At 38.3% G+C, this 23,493-nt stretch overlaps 1 protein-coding gene across 2 annotated transcripts in view; it reads right to left on the bottom strand.

Annotated features, from left to right (window-relative positions):
- Window positions 1–23,493, bottom strand: part of Eif2ak3 (eukaryotic translation initiation factor 2 alpha kinase 3) — an 84,630-nt gene that overhangs the window by 39,427 nt on the left and 21,710 nt on the right. For both annotated transcript variants that reach the window (XM_004844547.3, XM_021258183.2), the window contains 7 exons: window positions 6,978–7,172; window positions 6,026–6,159; window positions 4,081–4,315; window positions 3,682–3,844; window positions 2,466–2,600; window positions 1,626–1,748; window positions 6–223 (listed from right to left, as the gene is read on the bottom strand). In XM_004844547.3, the coding sequence (XP_004844604.2) occupies window positions 6–223; window positions 1,626–1,748; window positions 2,466–2,600; window positions 3,682–3,844; window positions 4,081–4,315; window positions 6,026–6,159; window positions 6,978–7,172 (1,203 nt within the window). The remainder of the gene's footprint in view (window positions 1–5; window positions 224–1,625; window positions 1,749–2,465; window positions 2,601–3,681; window positions 3,845–4,080; window positions 4,316–6,025; window positions 6,160–6,977; window positions 7,173–23,493) is intronic.

The following is a 23,493-nucleotide window of genomic DNA, read 5'->3' as shown; positions in this document are numbered from 1 at the left end:
CTTACTCTGTGAGGCTGAGGATGAAAAAGTCTGCGCACAATGAAAGTTGTTGCAATGATACAAAACAAAATGGTTCCAACTATTTCTTTCCACCAATGTAAGAGGAGAACTGGATCCTTTTTGCGGATACTCTTGTAATTTGGGTTGTCAAAGAATCTGACTGTGATCTGTGTGCTCCGTTTGTTCCTTTCCCTCTTGTAGTATGGTAGATAATAACCGTTATCTTCAAAAACAAACACAAAAAAGGCTTGCTTTTTATTTATTTTTTGGTACCGGAGATCGAATTCGGGACCTTGCACTTGCACAGCAGGCGGCGGAACCACTGAGCTAAATCCCCGGCCATTGCTTTTTATTTTAAGATAAACCAAAATAGGCTCATCTTTATTGGTTAAAATTATCTATTTTCCTAAGACGTATAACAATAATTCCTTATTTCTCTTCTTTAAGGCATTTTCAAGTATCTTCCTTTGCCTTTTTCTTAAATACAGTCATTTTCTTTTATAACATAAGCACCTTAAATTTTCTTTATACAGTGTATTCAATAATAAAACTAGAAAAAAATTAAGGGCCACCTCATTCATTCCCTCATTAATAATTAATTTAATCTTTTAAATACGGGATGAGTACTCAATCATCCTTTATGATATTTTAAGCTTTCCTTTCACTTGGTATCAACAAAATACCAAGTTTTACCATGAATCATTCTTTACCGATGCAGGAAAACATCCTCATCACACTCTAGGGTGTATTTTAGGCTGTCAAAATGAGTTTGTTCAGAAATCAGCCTTTTTTTTTTGGTCTCCTATTTTGTCCTACACATGGGCAGACTACACAATTCTCTCCTACCTTGACTTCTGATCAACTGCTGATAACACCTGCTATTTCTAGCTCACAGCCTTCTGTGTGTCTGTGTGTGTGTGTGTGTGTGTGTGTGTGTGTGTGTATTTTAATCGATTTAGGTTCTATAACAATTTTCTACTCCTAGCATCTAGGGTAATTGATGAGGAGTCTATTTTTTGTCTGATGTAGATCTGAAGACTTTTTAAATATCCAGAGCTTACAACAAGAACTAATGTTTACTGACACAATGTGTACGGCACAATGCTGAGACTTTACATGCATTCCTCAGACCTCAGAAGAACCTAATGAATACAAACTAGGAAGATCATCCTTGTTTCACAGATAAAGGAACTGAAACAGGGAAATTAGGGGTGCTCTACTCAGTATGTGGTAAAACTGGGACTTGAACTCTGGCAAACTGATTTTGGAGCTTCTGTGTTTAGCCACCACTCCTGAAATGTTTTCGTATGTTCCAATCAATTTCCTTTCATTTAAATTCTGTTAATTAATTTCAAATAACTGAATAAGACAAACAAAACTCAGGTTTTTCTTTTTTTGGGGGGGGGGTACCAGGGATCGAACTCGGGTCCTTGTGCTTGCACAGCAGGTGGCGAAACCACTGAGCTAAGTTCCCGGCCCTTCTTTTGGTTTGAGACAGGGTCTCACTGTGTAGTCTTGACCTCACAATCTTCCTGCCTCAGCCTCCCTAGGCTGGGACTGCAGGAATATAACACCATGCCTGGCCCAGAACTCAGCATATTCAACCCAGGGGTGATCACACTTACCATATGGATACTGTAAGATCGAAAGTGCCCCATTACTGTATTCTTCATGAGAAAACTTATCATTACTAAGACATTTGTCAAATTCATCAGACCCTACCAAGACTGGAGTTCTGGAAGGAGAATCTAAAAGAAAATGATAAGATATAAACTGTTAGAACTTGGCAAAAATGCACATGTTCATTCACTGAACAAACTGATGTTCAACCACAGATCAATGCAATGATATAAGTCAAACAAATGGCCCAAGGTTCCTGCTCTTGAAAAGTTCAGTCTTAAACAGAATTGGAGTCATTTATAGAAGCAACTGAAATATATTGTGACATGTAGTTAAAAAAAATACAAAAGATATGTAAAGGTATTTAAGGAAGGAAGTCACATGTGTCAAAGTATATGATGTAATAACTGGCTAATTTTTTTTTACCTAGATTTCTTAAATAAATATGTTAAGAGCCAAATGTTACTTTGCCATGGTCAGTGAATGGTTAAGAGTTTTTCTAAGTTGCACAGAGAAATAGTTTATTAACATTTATTTCTATGAAGCAACTGCTTTTTCTATGAATGCTCTAAATGATAAATTAAAATTAATTAATTAATTTATTTATTTATTTTGGTACCGGGGATTGAATTCGGGTCCTTGCACTTGTGAGGCAGGCACCTGAACCACTGAGCTAAATCCCCGGCCTAAAATTTATTATTAACATCTGAAATAACTTTCTGATTTATTGGCAAGATATAAAGCATATAATAATTCTTACCTCTGCAATATTGAAAACTAGGGTAAAGACAGAATTAGGTTTCTAAACATTTCAGTAGTATTTATAAAGTTTACAATTCACTTACGAATTAAGGGCTTCCATTTGATGGTTGGCAAAGGAATAATTGCATTTTCACTAGATTCCAAGGCCTTGGGGCTTGTAGGAAACTTTTCTGAAATTCTGACTGATGACTGCAGATACAGCTGGCCTCTATACATTCCTGAATCAACCAGAGCATTTTCAATCATGCAGTGATATTTTTAAAATGTTCATTTTGATTTTTAAAAATTAGATTAATTCTAGTTATTTGAGCATTACATAGCTCTTTTCAAAGAAGAAAGATGCCTGATGCACTCAAATATGACTGGCTAATCAAGAAAAAAAGAGGAAAAGCACAAACAGGCCAATACAATATTTCTTACTGAATAACAGCATATTTTCAGTAATCATAGGAAAATTTCTCTTTTGTTTGAGACAGAGTCTCACTATGTAGCCCAGGCTGGCCTTGAACTCATGGTGCTCTTCCTGCCCTAGCCTCCAGAATGCTGCTGAGATTACAGGCCTGTGTCACTACACCTGGCCAGGAAAATTGTTTCAATAGAAAAATTCAAAATTTAAGCCATTGTACTCTCATAAAATAAACAGCATACTGAAGTAACTTCCTCCTTAAGGTTTATCTAAACATCTATAATCCCAAGCTATGGTTAACAATTCAGTCAAATACTATTACAAAGCATGTGTGACATTTACTCTCTCAAAGTCTTACTTTTCATTGGGAAGTACATGATAATGCTTATATAATTTTACAAGTACTTATTGACTCAAATTATGTAATTCAAATAATTCAAAGATCTAAAACATTTTATTATATTAAGTTTTTCCAGTTGCCCAGAAGGACACCAGAATTTTGTTTTTCAGATCTGTTGTACAGATTCACTAAATAAAAAAACTCAATCTTTAAGAGGATAGCAAACAAATAGAGATATGAAAATAAATACAAATAAGAGACAGTTACAGACTTTGAGGGTATGTAAGTAACTTTTAGGTCATACTATACAATGAGAACATTCTAAGCCTTTCTAATAAAGGCCTCAGATAAAAAGAATATAGTACAGTAATAAAAAATTTCAGAATTGGACAAATGGAGTAACAGTAGGAACAGAAATCTTAAGGGCAACCCAAATCAGAGAATGTATTCAGGAATCAAATACAACAGGCACTGCTGAAGTAGGAAGAAATAATACAAGAATACACTCTAGATGTCAGCGTGCACTCTCACTAGGTAAAAGAAATCTATTCACCCAAGTACACGCTGTTCTCTGTTGCTCCTCGGGCAGCTTCTACAATGTCTTCTTCATCTTCCAAAACTTCCTCATTAGATCCATAACTTGTGTCATCAAAAAGACTGATGGGGATGACCTTTCCATCCCTAAGCAACCAGGCAGATGCAATTGGAGTACAAAACTAAACAAAGATGGAAAACAGATTTTAAATACACTATTTATGTAGTTTCAACTCATAAAATACCACTTAAGGGGAAGGAAAATAAAAAAATTAAAAATAAAAACTTAAAAATCACAAATCTCTTAAGGCATAGAGAGTAAGTAAAGAATCCAACACAGTAGCTGTTTCCCTCCACCAATAAGTGTGGACAAACTGGGAGAGAAGGAAACATATAAGTTCTCAGTGGTCTTACGTACCTGGTATTCCCATTCCAGATGTCCTCCCTTCTTACTGAATGCCATAACCTTCCAATCAGCGACTGAGACTTTTATGACTGTATCCAGCATGGTAGCTTCCTGTTCTTCCACATCTGAAATAATTTTAGATTCTTCTTTGTTTTCACTGGGCTTAAAGGTGCTTTCAATAAATCCAGCTCTAGTTTCCATGTCTGGAATATACCGAAGTTCAAAGTGGCCAACACTGAAATTCCACCTTAAATTTACAAAGGTTTGTTTTAGAAATTTACATTTAAACAAAGGGGCCAAACAGCACAGAACTCTCCTAGATTGCAGAAGCAAATATTAAAATTTTATGATGAGAAAAATGTCGGTATAACTTTCTGGAAAGGCGCGCTCTGTTGATTATCGCCACAAGAGGGCCTAGGAGAACTGTCTAGAGCCTTCAGAAACTGGTTCTGAGAGTTATGAATGGAAGCAGATATGGGCAGGATTTTCTTACAAAAATTAACAAATGTTCACACTGACAAGAATGATTTTCTTAAAACATAAAGTCACCTTAAAACAAGCTGGCATGGAACCTGCATTATCTCAATTATCTGGGCACATTTCATTCAAGTGAAAAGAAGTTAATACATCCCAATATACCAAATTAAAAGGCCAGATGAATGCATCCACTGCAGATCCATAAGAATGCACGGCCAGAAGAGGCAATGTGATCAGTATCATCACCACAAAAGTCACAGCACTTCAGCTCCACTGTCAGATGTCTCCTGATGAGCAGTGGTGAGAATTTCCCCTTCCCTAATTTGCGGTGTCCCTGTCCATAAAGTAGCAGTAATGTTTCCTCTATAATTAGTGAATAAAAAAAGTCTTCACTATTGACAGAGTAATATCTTATTACTTGGCTATAAAACACAGAATTCTGACATCTATTGAAAAATACGAAGCATGGATGTTGGACTCCTTACACCCTTTCTACTGTGGCACCTCCAAATTCTGTTGCATTGTACATTTGTTCCAGTGGTGGCTGAGCTCCCAGTGAGGACTCAAGCTCTTAAGGAAACCAAATCCTATCAGGACAAAGAAGGTCAGGCTGTTGACACACGCAAAGCCCTTCCCAGAGACCAGTGAAAGGAGAAAGGATACATTCTTAACTGGGTTTGAGAACAGTTTCCTGAAGGAGAGATAACTGTTGCATCAGACTTGACAAAATCTGAAAGACTGGCTCACTTTCAAAAGATGAAGATGGGATCGAAAGTTATTCCCCAACCCCCAACATGCAATATAAAACCTAAATGTTAGGTTTTAAAAACCTAGCACATGATAGTTTGCATATGTTATTTTTTAATCACATGTTTACATATAGAAATTACATAAGGGGTTCATTATTTGAAGAAGGAAACAAAAAGGTATTAGTTTAAATAAATGATTTTAATGCTCTAAGGAAAGAGCATAAAATGATTATTCTAAAATGGGGATAATGAGATGAACTATAAAAAACTCTACTACACAGAACTATAGAGTTAATCAGGCCCAAGCCAAAGAAAACACATAACTTTGTTTTAAGAGCTTTCTGCAGTCAAAGAACTTCGATAATGGAGGTTGCTATGAAAAATGTCATTAATCTAAGACCAAACCGTAGGTCTCCTGGTTACCATGTTCTGAAGCATATGGTGATAAGTTTGGTGTCACATTTAATAACCTTGAAGCCATTTTAAATTTAGAATCCACATTTCTCTTAAAAGAATAGTGTCTGGGGGTCGGGGATTTAGCTCAGTGGTTTCGCTGCCTGCTGTGCAAGCACAAGGACCCAAGCTCGATCCCCTGTACCGCAAAAAAAAAAAAAAAAAAAAAAAAAAAAAAGAATAGTGTCCTTTTAGGGCAAAAAAATAGATCCAAAAATCTCCTCAAAGAAAAATCTGAAGACTTTTGGTCTCAGGGGTACTCAACACCAAATACGCACTTCTCAGTGCCACTCCGAGGCCCGACGGCTCTGACAGTCTTCTGCGTGCGCTGCAGAAGCAGGATGTCCTCTTCCTCTTCCATCTCATCGCTGTCCCACCGGCGACAACCCAAGGCAGAGCAGATGTACCTCACCTGGACAGAGAGACTGAAATCAGCACAGGATACAAGTCACAGGAGATCAGAGATGACACGGATGGTCTACGATCTTTAAAAAGTTAAAAGGAAGTTAAAGAAATATGTAAGAAGTACCCAAGTAATAAGAAGTATCAGTTAGATTACAAATTCATAAAATGAATTAGTTAGAAACATGAAAGTCCTAAAAATATTTATTTCAGGAAATGATTTTAAAGATTTAGCAATTTTAGTCTTATTTTGGGGTTTTCCATGGAACATACAAGAGGAACTGGAGAACCACCTGTGATATCCTATCAACATTCCAGGTGATTTGAAAAAAATCAACCTCAGAATTCCTTATAACAGAGGAATTTGGTTTTTTAAAAAAAACTTGAACCTTTTCTAATAGCTTTCATACTGAAAAGCTTCTTCTTTTAAGCTGAATGGTGCTATAGTGGTGCGTGCCTGTAATCCCAGCACTCAGGAGACTGAGGCAGGAGGACTGCTGTGAGTTCAAGGCCAGCCTGGGCTCCATAATGAGTTCAAGGACAGCCTGAACTACATAGTGAGACTCTGTCTTAAAAAAAAAAAGAAAAAGTACCTGACACAGTAGACCATATTAATTCTCTTCCTCCTGCTATTCTTGGCTCTTCTGTTTATTCTTGTCTTACATAGATTTTAGTTTCCTCTTTCTACCTCATAGTTCTGTTATGAAAACAAACGTTATCCTCAGGAGAAAATTATAGTAAGACTCCACTACTAATAATATGGCTTAAGAAATTTTCTTCTATCCCAAGTTATTTGAATTTCCCTGAATTAAGTACATTTTCACTCACCTTTCCATTGTACGCACTGAGTCCATATGTAGTGAGAGATTTTCCTCCAACTAAAACAACATCATCTCCAAATTTATAAGAAGATTCAAGAAGGGATTCAACAGTGAAAGGAACGGTTTCCATGCTCTCCCGGTCTCGGTCCCACTGGAAGAGGTCTCCATCCAGGGAAGGAATAATCATCTTATTCCCAAATACCTAAAAGAGAAGACAGCTTGTACAAGGGTCATAACTTTAAGAGTAGTAGCTTAAAAAAAAAACAACAAAAAACAGCAGTAGCTAAGACTGGAGGGTTGAGCCTGATGTACTCCAGCTTCTCTGAGTGCCACATAAGCAGCACAGTCCACCAACCAAGAGTAATTTACAACTCCTAAAGCTCCTAGAGCTTACACACAACATACTAGTTCAGTTTTCCTTAAATTCTGCCAAGAACTAAGAGGATCTCATGATAGGCTAGTTACCAATTCAAGGAGGACAAGAAGCAGTTACCACAGGAGTTCTTAGAGCCATTAACATGTTCACGTGCAGTATTTTGGGGGCCTGTTTTATCCAAGCCAAATAATGTCACAGACTCGACCCTGGGAACACAGGTTTGGAGATGTTGACTCACTCAGTATGCGGTCCCCACTTCTCTATGTTCTCAAATCTGCTATGAGCCAGATGCCTGCCTGGTAACTAGGCTGAGTGACTGGTTTGTGTTCTCCGCTGTCCTTTCTTCTCTGAACAATGCTTATGGAGGGCCACCTATGTCCGGGCACAGTCTGGTGGCTAAAAGAGACAAGCTGGCAGAACAAATGAACAACTACACTTCTTGTGAAGCTTAAACACTGATGTCAGGAGACAACATAATAAATAAGATAGAGTATGGCAGGTGGTAAGTGTCACAGGGAAAAAACAGAACAAGACAAGAGGGACTGGAACATGTAAGGGGTACAGTGGGGAGGCAACTGTCAATAAAGCTCAGGGTGGATCCTGCTGGCAAAGACCTAAACAGTAGAGAGTGAACGGAGCTGACTGGGGAGCAGGCTTTGCCAAGGCTTTCAGGGGGAAGTGTGAGCCCCACACTTCATGACTCGTGAGCCACAAGGAAAGCAAACAGGTAGAAGTGACAGTGAGAGTAGGGAGTAGGCAGAAGGCAAGAGATGAGCTGACAGCAGTGGAGGTGAAGAAGGTGGTGAGGGCTGGAGTATAACTAGAAGGTAAAGCAGCAGGCTTTGCCCCTGACAGTACGAATCAAAGGAGACCAGATGACTCCAAGATTTCTGGCCAAGAATATATTGTTTCCTGAGTCAGAGTTTCAGTACTTGTCTTTGTGACACTGACCTTTGTCATTTAAAATAGAAAAGTTTGACCCATTGTACTTAGTGACACAAACATTGTTCTGATCATCCAGGCTCAAAACTTTGGGAATATGGAATATGAAAGAGGCATAGTTAAAAAATAATAAAAACAACCTCCAAACAAATAATGACCTTATAATTTCCTTATGTACTTTTGTTGTTACTTAAGCAACAGAATGCGTTCTTTAAAGGCCTACTTCCTTGAAAACTCCCAAACAGGCACTCACAATTGTGACCTGGTCCTCAACTCACACACCCTCCCCTTCCCCTACATTTGTCCCAAATCCTGGGGTTCAGGAACACAGGCTGAAAACCACTGCTCTAATTCACTTCTTTCTTTCACAGTCCAGTTCATATTCATACTATCTCTAGCTTGAACTACTATAAAAGCCTCTGCACAATTCTTAAGTGGAAATTTCCTCAATCTAACCTCTAAGTATCTTCTAGATTGCTTGTTTTTTGCAGCACCGGGGATCAAACTCCTGACGTTGCACTTGCCAGGCAGGTGTGGTGCCACTGAGCTACACCCCCAGCCCCACTTAGTATCTTCCGGATTAATCACACTCAGAGTTAAGCTTGTTACAGTACTATTCAAAAATCTTCAATGGCTCTCTTCTTACCTAAGACCCCAAATCTTAAGACTCAAAATCCTTTAGAGGACATTCAAGATTCTCTAAATATGACCTCAAAGCACCCTTCTATCCCTGTCTTTCACTTGTCCCTATGGGCAGACATCTGGCATGGGTGCTTAAACACAACACCTAGGTTAACAGTTATGCCACTGTCAATGTCATTTTCTTCTCCTGGAACACTGTGTTTTTGTTTTGAAATCTAAGAAAAGTTTGACAGCACAAATGTACTAATAGAAACCTTCCCATTCGGTAATACTCTCTCTACTTTTTGTGGTAACTAAAGCTAAGACAATATCTCATTCTCAAAAACTGTCCACTATACACCTAAGGAATATTTATCAGATCCAGTAAGGTTTGTACATCTGTGTTTATGCAGTGGCTGTTAAAGTAATACACTCAAACCTAAGGCCCAGATTTTAATTCCTCTCCAAAAGGTAGCATGGCTTCTCAAAGAAATGGGCTGATTTTAGGGCAGGGATAGTTACAAGATAAGCATCTTATTATTATAAAAAAAAGAAAGAAAGAAAGAAAAGTAAGTATGAGCTCAAAAAGGATGGGCATTTAAGCACCAGACAATTCAGACAATTTAAGCCCTTTAAGTATTGATTTAAAAAAATGGGAATTACTAAGTCCACAGCAATGAAAATATTGATGAAATAAGCAATAAAAGAAAGAGAAGAGAGAGCTGGATCTGGAAAAATTAGCATTTTACAACCATCACAGTAAAGACTGGACCAGACAAGAATCAGCAATGAAATTGAAAGGGAAACAATACTCCCTAATTCACACCTAGAAGCAAGCATTCCCCTCATACCAAAACTAGAGAAGGACTCAACCAAAGAAGAGAACTATAGGACAATCTCCCTAACGAATATAGATGCAAAAATCCTTAATAAAATGCTGGCCAACAGAATGCAGCAAATCATCAAAAGGTTATACACCATGATCGAGTAGGATTCATCTGAGGGATGTAGGGATGGTTCAAAATATGCAAATCAATAAATGTAATACACTACATCACCAGAGCCAAGGACAAAAACACCATATAATCCTCTCAATAGATGCAGAAAAAGCGTCTGACAAAGTCCAACACCAATTCATGATAAAAAATCCTACAGAAACTTGAAATAGATGGTTTTTATCTCAGTCTGATAAAAGACATCTGTGACAAACCAACAGCCAACATCATACTAAATGGACAAAAAACATGAAAGCTTGCACAAAAATCAGGAACAAGACAAGGGATGTCCAGTCACCACTCTTATTCAGTATAGTTCTGGAAATATTAGCCACAGCATTTAGATAAGAGAAAAAAATAAAAAGGAATAAGGATAGGAAAGGAAGAAGTTGAATTATCATTATTTGTGGATGACATGATGCCCCAAAAGCTCCACCAAAAGACTTCTACATTTAATAACCAAATTCAGTAGTGTAGCTGGATACAACGGCAACACTTAAAAATCAACAGGGTGGGGATTTAGCTCACTGGTTCAACTGCTTTCCTTGCAAGCACAAGGTCCCAAGTTCGATCTCCTCTACCAAAAAAAAAAAAAGAAAAAATCAATAGCATGCTGTAACACAACCCCTAGCACAGAGGAGCAGAGTACCACCCGGGCCTGAGGAGGTGAGCCACACAGGGCACAAGCAGCAACCGCCCCCCCCCGCCCCCACCCCCGCATTCGAAATGAGAAGACACGTAAACAAGTCTCAAAACCAGACTTCCAAATCACCTAAGGCAACCCCAAAGGGAAACGAGAAGGAACAATCTGATAATCACCTGGACTCCCTGAACTGGCAAAAAAAAGAGGATCTGGAAAAAATGAAATCAGAAATAATTTCTCAGATAACAGCAGAAATTGTGCCCATAGTGCAAGACATGACTGATAAATCTAGAGAGGACATAGATAAAAAAAACAGACGAGCTGAGGAACATGATGGAATCCCAACATGGGAAACAAATGGAATCCATAAAACAGATGCAAACAGATTTCCAGGACATTAAAAACTCCATTGAAAATTTACCCAGTAGAATGAGCTAAGGTGAGGACAGAATTTCAGATATAGAAGATAAGGTTGCAATTAGTGACCAGGAAAAGAAAAAACTCTTTAAAGTACTAAGGGACCACGAGAAATCAATCCAGCAACTGCTAGACAATGCAAAGAATAACATGAGACTGACTGGAGTCAACGAAGAAACAGGAGAGAGTGCAGACGACAAAAAAACTGTTCACAAAAGTGATGGCAGAAAAATTCCCAAGCAGGGGAAAAGAACCTGACACAGAGATAAGTGAGGCATATACAACTCGAACTAGCCTTCATCAAAACACTTCTACACAGAGGCATATAATAGTTAAGATTCCAGAAACCCAACAGAAGAACAAAATTCTACAAGCACTTAAAGAAAAGAAACACATCATATACAAAGGAAGGCCCATCAGAATCACAGCAGACTTCTCAACGCAAACCCTCAAGGCAAGAAGAGCTTGGAGTGATGTATTTCCAGCCCTAAAAGAAAATAGCCTCCAACCCAGACTGATGTACTTTGCAAAACTATCTTTCAAAATGGATGGAGAAATAAGATACTTTCAACACAAAGAGCACCTTAGGAACTTCATGAATACCAAACCAGCACTCCAAAAATTTTAGACAATATCCTAGGAAGAGACAATGAGGATCACAACCACAGGAAGAACAGCAGAATGAATCCATTGGGCATGACATGAAATTAAATGCAAAGGGGGAGAACCCAACAAAAACAAAAACTCATGACAGTGATAAGTCAATACGTATCAGTTATAACCATCAAGGTGAATGGTCTCAATTCACCAATCAAAAGAAATAGACTAGCAGAATGGGTCAAGAAGCAAGATCCAACAATATGCTGCATATAAGAAACACACAACTCAAAAAGAAACTTATAGACTGAAAGTTAAAGGGTGGAAAACAATACTCCATGCGACAGGAACCTGAAAAAAAGCGGGAGTAGCTATCCTCTTTGCGAATCAAGTGGATTTCAAACCAATATTGATTAAGAGAAACAAAGAAGGACACTACATCCTTGTAAAGGGAACAATCCAAGAGAAAGAGATGACAATCATAAATATATACGCACCAAACACTAGTGTGCCCAACTATATAAAGAAATATTAATGGACATGAAAAATCAAATAAGCACTAATACAATAGTGCTGGAGGACCTCAATACCCCAGTGTCACAAATAGATAGATCAACTAGACAAAAAATAAGCAACGAAATACTAAAACTCAAACTCTTGAACAAATGAACAGATGTTTACAGAATGTTCCACCCTACAAAATCAGAATACACATTCTGTTCAGCTGCACATGGGTTGTACTCCAAAACAGACCACATACTCGCTCATAGAACATGTTTAAGTAAGTGCAAAGGAATTGAAGTTATCCCCTGTATATTATCAGACTATAGTGCGATGAAATTGGAGATCCACAGCAAAAGAAACTGCAAGAATTTCATAAACACATGGAAATTGAACAACACACTTCTGAATAACCAATGGGTTACAGAGGAAATTAAAGAAGAAATCTGACAGTTCCTACAATTAAATGACAATGACAATACAACATATCGGAATCTATGGGACACAGTGAAAGCAGCCTTATGAGGGAAATTCATAGCAGTGAATACTCATATTAGGAAAACACAGCGAGCCCAATTAAACAACCTCATGCTGAACCTGAAGCTTCTAGAAAAAGAAGAGCAGAACAAACCCAAAGCTCATACAAGGGAGGAAATTATAAAGATCAGAGAAGAAATCAATGCAATGCAGACTAAGAGAATGATACAAAAAAATCAATGAAGCCAAGGTTGTTCGAAAGAATAAACAAAATTGACAAACCCTTAGCCAACCTTATCAGGAAAAGGAAAGAAAAGGCCCAAATCAATCCAGTTAGGAATGAAAGGGTGAAATTACAACAGACCCAACAGAAATCCAGATGATCATCAATACCTACTTCGAGAACCTATTCGCCAATACGATGGAAAACACAGAAGAAATGGACAGATTCCTAGATACGCATGAATTACCAAAATTGAACACAGAAGACCTAAAAATTCTAAACAAGCCAATATCAATCAGTGAAATTGAAATCATAATTAAAAATTTACCAACTAAGAAAAGCCAGGGACCTGATGGCTTCACTGCTGAATTCTACAAGACATTTAGAGCAGAACTACTGCCCCTACTCTTTAAACTCTTCAATGAAATTGAAAGGGGAGCAATACTCCCAAATTCATTTCTAGAAGCAAGCATCAGCTTGATCCCCAAAGCAGAGAAAGACCCAATTGAGAAAGAGAACTATAGGCCAATCTCACTAATGAACATAGATGCAAAAATCCTTAATAAGATAATAGCAAATAGAATGCAGAAGATCATCAAGAAGATCATACACCCTGACCAAGTGGGATTCATCCCAGGGATACAGGGATGTTTCAACATACGCAAATCAATCAATGTAATACACCATATCAATACAGCTAAGGACAAAAACCATATGATCATCTCAATTGATGCAGAAAAAGCATTTAACAAAATGCAACACGCACTTATGATAAAAGCTTTACAAAAAATTGGAATAGACGGTGTCTACCTCAATCTGATAAAAGCCATCTATGAAAAACCAAAAGCCAATTATCAAACTAAATCGTCAAAAACTGAAATGCTTCACACTAAAATCAGGAACAAGACAAGGATGTCCACTCTCACCACCCTTGTTCAATATAGTTCTGGAAACATTAGCCATGGCAATTAGACAAGAGAAAGAAATAAAAGGAATAAAGATAGGAAATGAAGAAGTCAATTGTCATTATTTGCAGATGACATGATACTCTACATAGAAGACCCCAAGAACTCCACCAAAAGTCTTCTAGACTTAATAACCAAATTCAGTTAAGTAGCTGGATACAAGGTCAACACACAAAAATCAATAGCTTTCCTCTACATGAACAAGAGACTCACTGAGAGAGAAATAAGGCAAACAATTCCTTTCACAATAGCATACAAAAAAGTGAAATACATAGGAATCAACCTAACAAAAGAAATCAAAGATCTCTTCTCTGAAAACTATAGCACTCTGAAAAGAGAGATTGAAGATGATATCAGAAAATGGAAAGACACCCCTTGCTCCTGGGTAGGAACAATCAACATGGTGAAAATGGCCATACTTCCAAAACTGCTATATAGATTCAATGCAATCCCAATTCAAATTCCAGCAGCATACCTCACAAACCTTGAGAAAACAATCCAAAAATTCATTGGGAATAAGAAGAGACCTAGAATAGCAAAAGCAATTCTAGGCAACAGAGACATGGTAGGGGGCATCACAACCCCCAACTGGAAACTATACTACAAAGCTACTGTGATAAAAACAGCATGGTACTGGCACAGAAACAGACCTGAGGACCAGTGGAACAGATTAGAAGATGCAGAAACAACTCCAGACACACTCAGCCACCTCATCTTTGACAAAGGAGCCAAACTTTCTCACTGGAGGAAAGATAGCCTCTTTAATAAATGGTGCTGGAGAAACTGGGTTTCAACTAGCCAAAGATTAAAACTAGACCTATATCTCTCACCATGCACTCTCCTAAAATCAAAATGGATTAAAGAACTAAATATTAAAACAGAAACGCTGAATCAGCTGGAACAGAGGTTAGGCAGAACTCTTGAAGACATTGATGTAGGAAAAGATTTTATGAACAAAACCTCAGTTGCCCGTGAACTAGCACAAACAATCAACAAGTGGGATCTCTTCTTATTAAAAAGCTTCTGCACAGCAAGGGAAACCATCAGCAGTGTGAAGAGACAACCCACAATGTGGGGAAAAAATTTTCACCACAGGTCCCTCAGACAAAGGTCTACTATCTGGAATCTATAAGGAACTTAAAAAAATCAGACCTCCCACATTTAAAGACCCAGTCCAAAAATGCGCATCTGAAATGAATAGACATTACTCAGACAAAGAAGGAGAAATGGCAAATAAACATGTGAAAAAATGTTCAACATCACTGGTCATTCAAGAGATGCAAATGAAAACAAAGCTGAGATTCCACCTCACTCCAGCAAAAATGGCTGCTATCAAGAAATCCACCAATAACAAATGCTGGTGAGGCTGTGGGGAAAGAGGAACCCTGCTCCACTGCTGGTGGGAGTGTTGACTGGTGCAACTACTGTGGAAATCAGTAAGGAGATACCTCAAAGAACTAGGACTGGAAGTCCCATTTGACCCAGCTATTCCCCTGCTGGGTATCTTCCCCAAAGAATTAAAAGAATCATACCACAGTGATATATGTGCATCCATGTTCACAGCAGCACAATTTGTAATAGCTAAAACTTGGAAGCAGCCCAATTACCCATCAACTGGAGACTGGATAAAGAAGATGTGGTTTTTTAATGAACTAGAGTACTATTCAGTCATAAAAAACGAGAAATTAGAAACGTTTATTACTAAATGGATGCATATTGAGGTGATACTCTTAAGTGAAATAGGACACACATCTGTAAATACTGAATAGTTTCTCTAAGTGTGAGAAACTGAAAGTGTAAATAAGGACTAAAAGGTATAACAGATAATGTGAAATATGAAGAAAAGGGACAAAGGGGAAGGGGAAGTGGGAGGGGTAGGGGAAAGGAAAGAAGGGAATGGAATTAATATGAGAAAATGGAAAAAAGGAAACAAAGTCTCTGTAAATAGGGGGGGATGGAGGGGTTGGAGGGCAACAAAAGGGGAAAAAATAAGAACGAAGAGAGATTACCTAATTTTTTTTTTTTTGGTACCAGGGATCAAACTCAGGTCCTAATGCTTGCGAGGCAGGTAGTGGAACCACTGAACTAAAGCTCCAGCCTGAAGAGAGATTATGTAAAGGTGCTAATTTCCAATTTAAAAAAAATTCAAAAACTCAGAAAAAAAAATCAGTATCGTTCCTGTACACGAATAACAAACTCACTGAGAGATAAAATTAGGAAAATAACACCTTTCACAATAGCATCCCCCCAAAATTAAATACCTAGGAATCAATCTATGTAGGAAGTAAAAGATCTCTACATTTAAAACTCCACTGTTGGTCAGAGTGTAGTCTGGTGTGACCACTGTGGAAATCAGTGTGGAGATTCCTCAAAAAACTAAAACCAGTGGTTCCACTCAACCCAGCTATTCCCCTTCTTGGTATCTTCACCAAAGAAAAGCTTCATACCACAATGATACATGTACAACCATGTTTATAGTGGCACAATTTGTAATAGCTAAATCTTGGAAACAGCCCAAATACCCATCAACAGATGAATGGATAAAGATGTGGGGGCTTTCTATACAATGACGATGAGCGTAAGACATTTTTAGGGAAATAGAGTTACCTTGATGGAGGTACCTTTCACTCTTAAGTGAAATAAATTGAACACATATGTTTAAATGTTAGATTGTGGGCTGGGGTTTAGCTCAGTGGTTCCACCACCTGCCTCGCAAGTGCAAGGTCCAGAGTTTGATCCCCAGTACCTAAATAAATATCAGATTGTTTCTCTGGTGTGAGAAACAGAAAGCGGAAATAAGAACTAAAATGTACAATAGACATAGGGAATGGGAAGCAAATTTCAAAAGGGAAGGGCAATAAGAGAGGGGGAGGAGAAAAAGGAAGGAAAGGATAAGAAAAAAAAGTTAAAGCAGGAAAAAATGGAAAGAAAGCTTTTGTAATATAGGGACAGGAGGAGAGTTTGAGGGGAGTAGTGGAATGAGAAAAAAGAGGCAGTATATATCAGGTATAGGTGCAGACTCCCTATAATGAATGTTACCATTATGTGTATCTAAAATGTACCAATAAATGTTTTGCTTAAAAAAAAAAGAATCAGCAATAGTGCTAATTCTAGGTGGAAATTTTGATGAAGAACAGGATCTTTGCATGGTCTTTATCTCCCTACTGACTGCTTATTAGTTATAAGAAATTAAAAACAGAATGGTAATCCTGTAGTGGAGAACTCAGACGACATTTGATAAATTAAAATGAACACTATCGATGGATGAGTGACAGATGTGATACCCTGTTAGAGGCCACACCACCACCTTGGTAGTCTTCCAGCCAAGACTGCACCACATCTGAATCTAATCACAAAGAAATGTCAAACAAGCACCAGATGATGAATTTTCTCTGTTTTTTAAATAAAAGGGTAGATACAGTGTATTCTTCAAAAATGTCAATGTTAAAAGAGGCTAACATGTTAAACGCAATACCTGATGCTGGAGCAGACACTGCTGGGGTGGAGACAACAAGGGATACCATTAGATCAACTGGCAGAGCTCAAATGTAGGATGTAGTGTATGACATAAAATGATGAAGCTGATGACTGTTCTGTGGTTGTGTAAGAGAATATCCCTACTAGGAAACACACGTGTTCAGGAGTGAAGGTCAGGATGTGTACTTAACATTGTCAGATGTCTGACAAATACAAGTCAGTAGGAGGGCTGAGGGCCTGAGAGTGAGGGCAGCACAGTGACTGCAATTAAATATAAAGCAAACCACCAGGATGAGGCAGATAAACCACCAGGTTGAGGCAGATAAATCTAGTTTTTTAGTACCATTTTTATTACTACAACCTTTTGTAGTTTGAATTCATTTTCAAGTTTGAGGATACAAACAAGACTCAAGAGTCTTTCAGAAGCTCTATAACTGAATGTAGAACACTACAGCATTAAGCAGAAGGTTCATAATTCTGTGCACTTAAAGCTTTTTATCTCTTCCTTTTTTTTTTTTTTTTGCAGTACTGGAGACTGAACCCAGGGCCTTCACACTGAGGTATATCCCCAGTCATTTTATTTTTTATTTGGAGACAATGTCTGAGTTGCCCATGCTGGGCTCAAACTTATGATCCTCCTGTCTCAGCGTTCCAGAGTGCTGGGATTACTATGGTATGTACTACCATAATATTTCTTACTCTTTAAAGAAAAACTTTTGATGTTTTTTAAGTTCTCAAACAGACACTGGTATGTATCACACCTAATATTACCCAGAGTTTTAGCATTGCTATTTTATTCCTTGCTTCCTTGTATTTCTTGATTACAGATAACAAGCTTATTTTTGGTACCAGGGATAGAACTCAGGTCCTTGTACTTGAAGGGCAGGTGGCAGAACCACTGAGCTAAATCCCCAGCATCAAGCTTATTTTTTAAAAATTAAAAACTTATCTTTTATAGAATGTGCAACTTGAAGTTGCCATTAAAACAAATATGGATCATAGTATGCGTATTCATATTATTTAGCCAACATGATCTCCCATTTTGAGTTAAACATCAGTTTTTTGTTTTGTTTTCTTTTGTTTTTTGGTACTGGGGATAGAACTCAGAACCTTGCGCTAGTGAGGCAGGCGTGGTACCTCTAAGCTAAATCCCCAGCTACACATCAGTATTAAAAAATCCAGTTTTACAGGTCTTTACCTTCCGTATTTACAACAACAGTAGCTTTAAATCATAATAAAGCTAAAACATAGATATCTCAATTGTCTGATCACCTTAACAGTAATATTAGGTCAAGTATAAACAGAGAAAGCAAGTGTATGTCACTAAAAGAAAGTTAGTGGCTCTGTAGCAAGCAGCACTGATTTTGACCATTTCTTCTTCCATTAAAAATCGCTTTTCTCCTAAAGCAGCTGCAACTCCTTAGGGAACATAGTAGCTCCCATGTGTGAAAAGCAACTGTCAAACTAATGTGGACTAAAATTCATTTTTGCTTTGAGAGTGATCTATGCACCTCCAAAAGTAATAAACAAACAAACAAACCACTCATTAAATTTAAATAATACAGTTTAGGCTGGGCATGGTGGTGCATGTCTTATCTCAGAACTAAGGGGTAGCCAAGGCAGGAGGACAAGTTCAATTTCTCTCTGGGCAGCTCAGCAAGACCTTGTCTCAAAATAAAAAATAAAAAGGGCTGGGGGGCATAGCTCAGTAGCTCAACCCATGGATTCAATCCCTAGTACCATGAAAAAAGATACAGTTTAAACAACCAAGAAGTTTTGATATGATTGACTGTATTGAGAAAATTGTTGTTTTAAAAATTAAATCTTCAACAGCATTAATGGAATAAGTGCAAAATATAAAACAACAAAGATGAACTGTGATTCAATATTGAATCATCGTGTCATATTTCTGGATTATGAGTTTGAAAGTTCACTTTTAAACAGCAGCTCTTCGGTAATTGGCTGCTTATGAGTCACACACATGGCTGCTGACCTTTGCACCAATCTTTGAAAAGTCTTTCAGGCTGCATATGTGAAAGCAGATGGTGTTTTTCCTTGAGAGCCAAGAAGCAATATATATGCACGCAGTTCAGGTAGAGATGACATCATCCCTCACAATAGCATTACCTCACCCCTAAGCAAAGGAATGAGTCACCCTGTCAGCTGCAAATCTCTTTGTAGAAAAAAATGTAGGTTGCGGTGATGTATTTTCACATTCTACTGATTTGTCCATGGAAGCAGCTATTTGTTCTGATTCGCTGCTCTGCATCTCAAATTAATTATGGGACCTGCTTTTCCCTTCAGTCATTTAAAAAAGCATAAGTTCTTGTTATTTTGTATATATTTCCTCTCTTTGTTTTTCCCTGTACATAATTTTAAACTAAAAGGTTTGTCCCATTGGCTAGTAAACTTAGTACCAAAGATCTAGAGTCTATTTGTGCAGTCACCAAGCAGTTTAGTAAAGTAATTCGATTTCTGTTCTGAACAAATCTAAGTGGCATAATGAACACCAGTGGCATGTAATCAGGGATTGCTATCTGAAATTAGAATGTGAAAATAAGGATGGAAGAACTTCAGTTGAAAATATAAAGGTACTACTACTACTAAAACGAATACCATCAGCAATAAAAAACAAAAATCCCTCCAGCTACACAAATTTTTCATTTAGCTCTTCCCTATTTTTTCTAATGCAACCAACTCCCCACACCCATACATATATATATATATATATATATATATACACACACAAACTTTAGGGAAGGGTACATTTAACTTACTATGAAAAATGCCAGACATAGAAAATGTAAAGAGACTGATACAATAACTCCCATGTTTCCATCATTTAGCTTCAATAATTACCAACATTTTGCCAATTATTTCATCTATCTCTATTGCTACTGCTACTCACGTAGTATAATACATTCACAGATTAAAGGCATTTAATATTCAAATTTCCCTGATTGTCTCAAAGATCAACTTTATAATGAATCCTAAGTCTACATTTTATATCCAATCTCCCGATAAGACCCCTTTGACCCTATTTTTCTTTCTTTCTTTTTTTTTTGGTACCAGGGATCAAGCTTGGGTCCTTGAACTTGCGAGGCAGGTGGCGGAACCACTGAGCTAAATCCCCGGCCCCTTGACCCTATTTTTCATGCACTAATTTACTTGAGAATCAAGACTATCCTATAGAATGTCCTACTCAAGAGGCAGCTGTCATTTAACTTGTTCCTTTATTTCCTGGATTTTCTGGATGGAAACTTTTTTTTGTACCAGGGATCTAACTCTGGTCCTTGCGCTTGCGAAGCAGGCAGGCGAAGCCACTGAGCTAAATCCCTGGCCCTATTTCCTGTATTTTCTGAAAAGTGTGACCAGATCAGGAGCTTTGATCTGATGGGAGTTCAATTTTTTGTGTGTGTGTGGACAAGAATACCTCATAGCTAGTGCTGTATACTTCCTGTTACAGTAGGGGTCTGCTGCCAAATCCCATGGCTGTTCACTGTTTGGTAAGTAAAGTTGTATTGAAACACATTCATTTGCATATTATCTAGGACTACTTTCAAGCTAGAACTGCAGAGATGATTAGCTGCAACATAGGCCCTATGGCCCTCAAAGCCTAAGATGTTTACTATCCGGTCCTTTACAGAAAGTTTGGTGACCCCTGTGCTATACCGTATCATGAGGCACACAGTGCATGGCTATCTCACTTTTAATGTTACCATCAATCAGTGGGTTCATGGAAGTTAGCCCAATCCCTCTATTTAAAGTGTCCCAAGCCAGATGCGGTGGTGCATGCCTGTAATCCCAGCACTCAGGAGACTGATGCAGGAGGATTGCTGCAAGTTCAAGGCAGCCTGGGCTACACAGTGAGTTCAAGGCCAGCCTGAACTACATAGCAAGATCCTGTCTCAAAAAACCAACAAATAAATAAATAAATAGACTTCTCACCATTTTAGTATTGACAATTCACTATATAATTAAGTAAAATAGTGATTTTTTAAATTCTACCATATTGTATTTATTAGCTGGAATTTTTCTATTAAGAACTTTTCTCATTCTGCTTAGGAAGCCAGATTTGTATACACAAGCATTCTGCCAATTAGTAACTCACATTAACCATTCTCAAATCCCCAAAATTGTACCTGGAAGAAACCCATGTGCAATAAGACTGAAAACTGAAAATGGCTTCCGAAATTTAGTGTGTTCCTTCCATAAGCAGGAAAGAGGAAGAGGAAACACACAGCCATGAACAGTTACATAAGCCAAGTGTTATGTACAAGCTAAGAAGTAAAAGTTGAAAGGAACAAAAGAGAAGGAAGAGTGTGGCAAGATGCAGATTCGCCAAGAGGAACAATGAACAGAGATTGCAAAGAAGGACAGGAAATGACCCCGATTATCCTAAAACAAGTACTACAAGGGTGCACATCCGCTCCTACCCAAAGAACATCTCTAGGACATTACAGTAAGTGACACAACATGATCCCAAAGAACTAATACAAAGACCAAATTCATTAATACACAAACAATACTCCATTTAAAGTGCTCAACTGCTGACTTTTTGTTATCTGGAAGCCCTTTTCACCTTGAACTCCCCTTTCCTAGTTGCGCTGGCTACTTTGCAAACAGGTAATGGACAGGCACCCTCAGATGAGATCAAAGCTTCTCTCTGAGGAGCCAACTGCACCTCACCCTGCCCCACCTGGGACACCAACTCCGTCACTCGCTCCCTATGGGGTCCTGGATCAAAATGAATACTTTACTGTTGCACAAAATTTCTCACCTTATTTCACTTGATTCTCATAGTCATTCTTGACAACTATTTTAAAAGGTTAAGCCTTTTTGGTCCAAACTACTGATTCATGTTTTCACCTCTCCAGGCACCTAATAGGCTTCCTGACTTCTCCTACTTCTTTCCCAGGTCCCCCAACTCCTCCACAATCAAAATGGAAATAACTGGTGACAGTCTCTTCCACTGTGAGACTTTCACTGAGACTCTAATGAATCAAGAAGTTATATCAGTGAAGCCTTTGCCTTATTATCAGGTTATCTTCAATTGTGTATTTATATTTTTAAAAATTTATATTCACATCATGTTGTAGAAGAAGCAAGATCATACCACGTACAGGTACAAATTCCCTATGATGAATGTTATCATTGTGTATATCTAAAATGTACTAATAAAATAAATAGTACTTAAGCCTGAAGAAAACCAGAAAAATCCATAAAACCCCACTAAAGCAAATTTATCCCTGAAACACTTTTTTCCCCACTCTGATTCATTACTCAATTTTAAAATGTTTAGATTTTAAAAGTTAGGTCATCGGGCCATTTTATTCTCAAGGTGACCGATGTTCTCAGTTTCCCTGACACTCACACTTCTGTGTACAGCTTAGACCTCTCCTGGGAGCGCAGAACCCAACAGTCAAATGGACCCTACCCTCTCTCGGAGACTGGTGCAGCCACTCCAAATTCAGCAAACTGAAAAAAACAGGTACATCTTCTCTGTACTTATTTCTAATTTACTATTAAATCCTCTTTTGATCTTTTAATGTCATAAAGACCTTCCATTTTTTTTTTTTCCAGTTTTTTGAGACAGGGTCTCATTATGTAGTCCAGGGTGGTCTTCAACTCACTATGTAGCTCAGGCTGGTCTGAATTTGTGGCAATCCTCCTGCCTCAGCCTCCCCTGTGCTGGGATACAGGCGTGTGCCACCACACTCAGCTCCAGATCTTCCTCTTTAAATTCCTCTTGAACCCTTGTCCCCCCTCACTATCAGTCTAAATGATCACCCCCACCTGGCTTACTCCTGTGCAAGCTCTTACCTACTCCAGCCAACTAGAAGTCTCACCCCATTTCTGCACTTGGTCCAGCCCATTCCATGATCTCTTCCACTTCAGTTCCTTCAAAGGTATGCCATGGCTCACAAGGTAAAATCCAACACCTAACACGGCTTACCAGACCCTGTATCCCCTGGGTTGGCCCCCTCAATGGGCTCATCTGCTGTTTCTTCTTGCTGCCATCCTCACTTCTCTCAGTTCCCTGAGCGTGCTATGAAAATTCCCACCCCTCCAATGCTCTTTCCTCCCCCTCGGCACCCTTCTCCCATTCTGTACCCTTCTTGTTCCTAATCAGCTCCTTATCATCTGATCTCCTAAGGAGTCTTCTCTGACCATCAGACAAGGTGCCAGTTACCTTGCCACCCTCTCAGTGCTCCCTCCTGCCCTGGGACAGTTATTACACCCTGTCATATTTACAGTATAATCGCTTGGGATCTGTCTCCCTAGCTGG

This window comes from Heterocephalus glaber, unplaced genomic scaffold (assembly GCF_053883595.1).
Source record: "Heterocephalus glaber isolate CG9 unplaced genomic scaffold, H.glaber_assembly_v1.0 deba00000470, whole genome shotgun sequence".
In the NCBI taxonomy this organism is placed as follows: Eukaryota; Metazoa; Chordata; class Mammalia; order Rodentia; family Bathyergidae; genus Heterocephalus; species Heterocephalus glaber.
The sequence above is the reverse complement of the archived record's forward strand: the minus strand, read 5'-3'. Positions and strand labels throughout refer to the sequence as shown.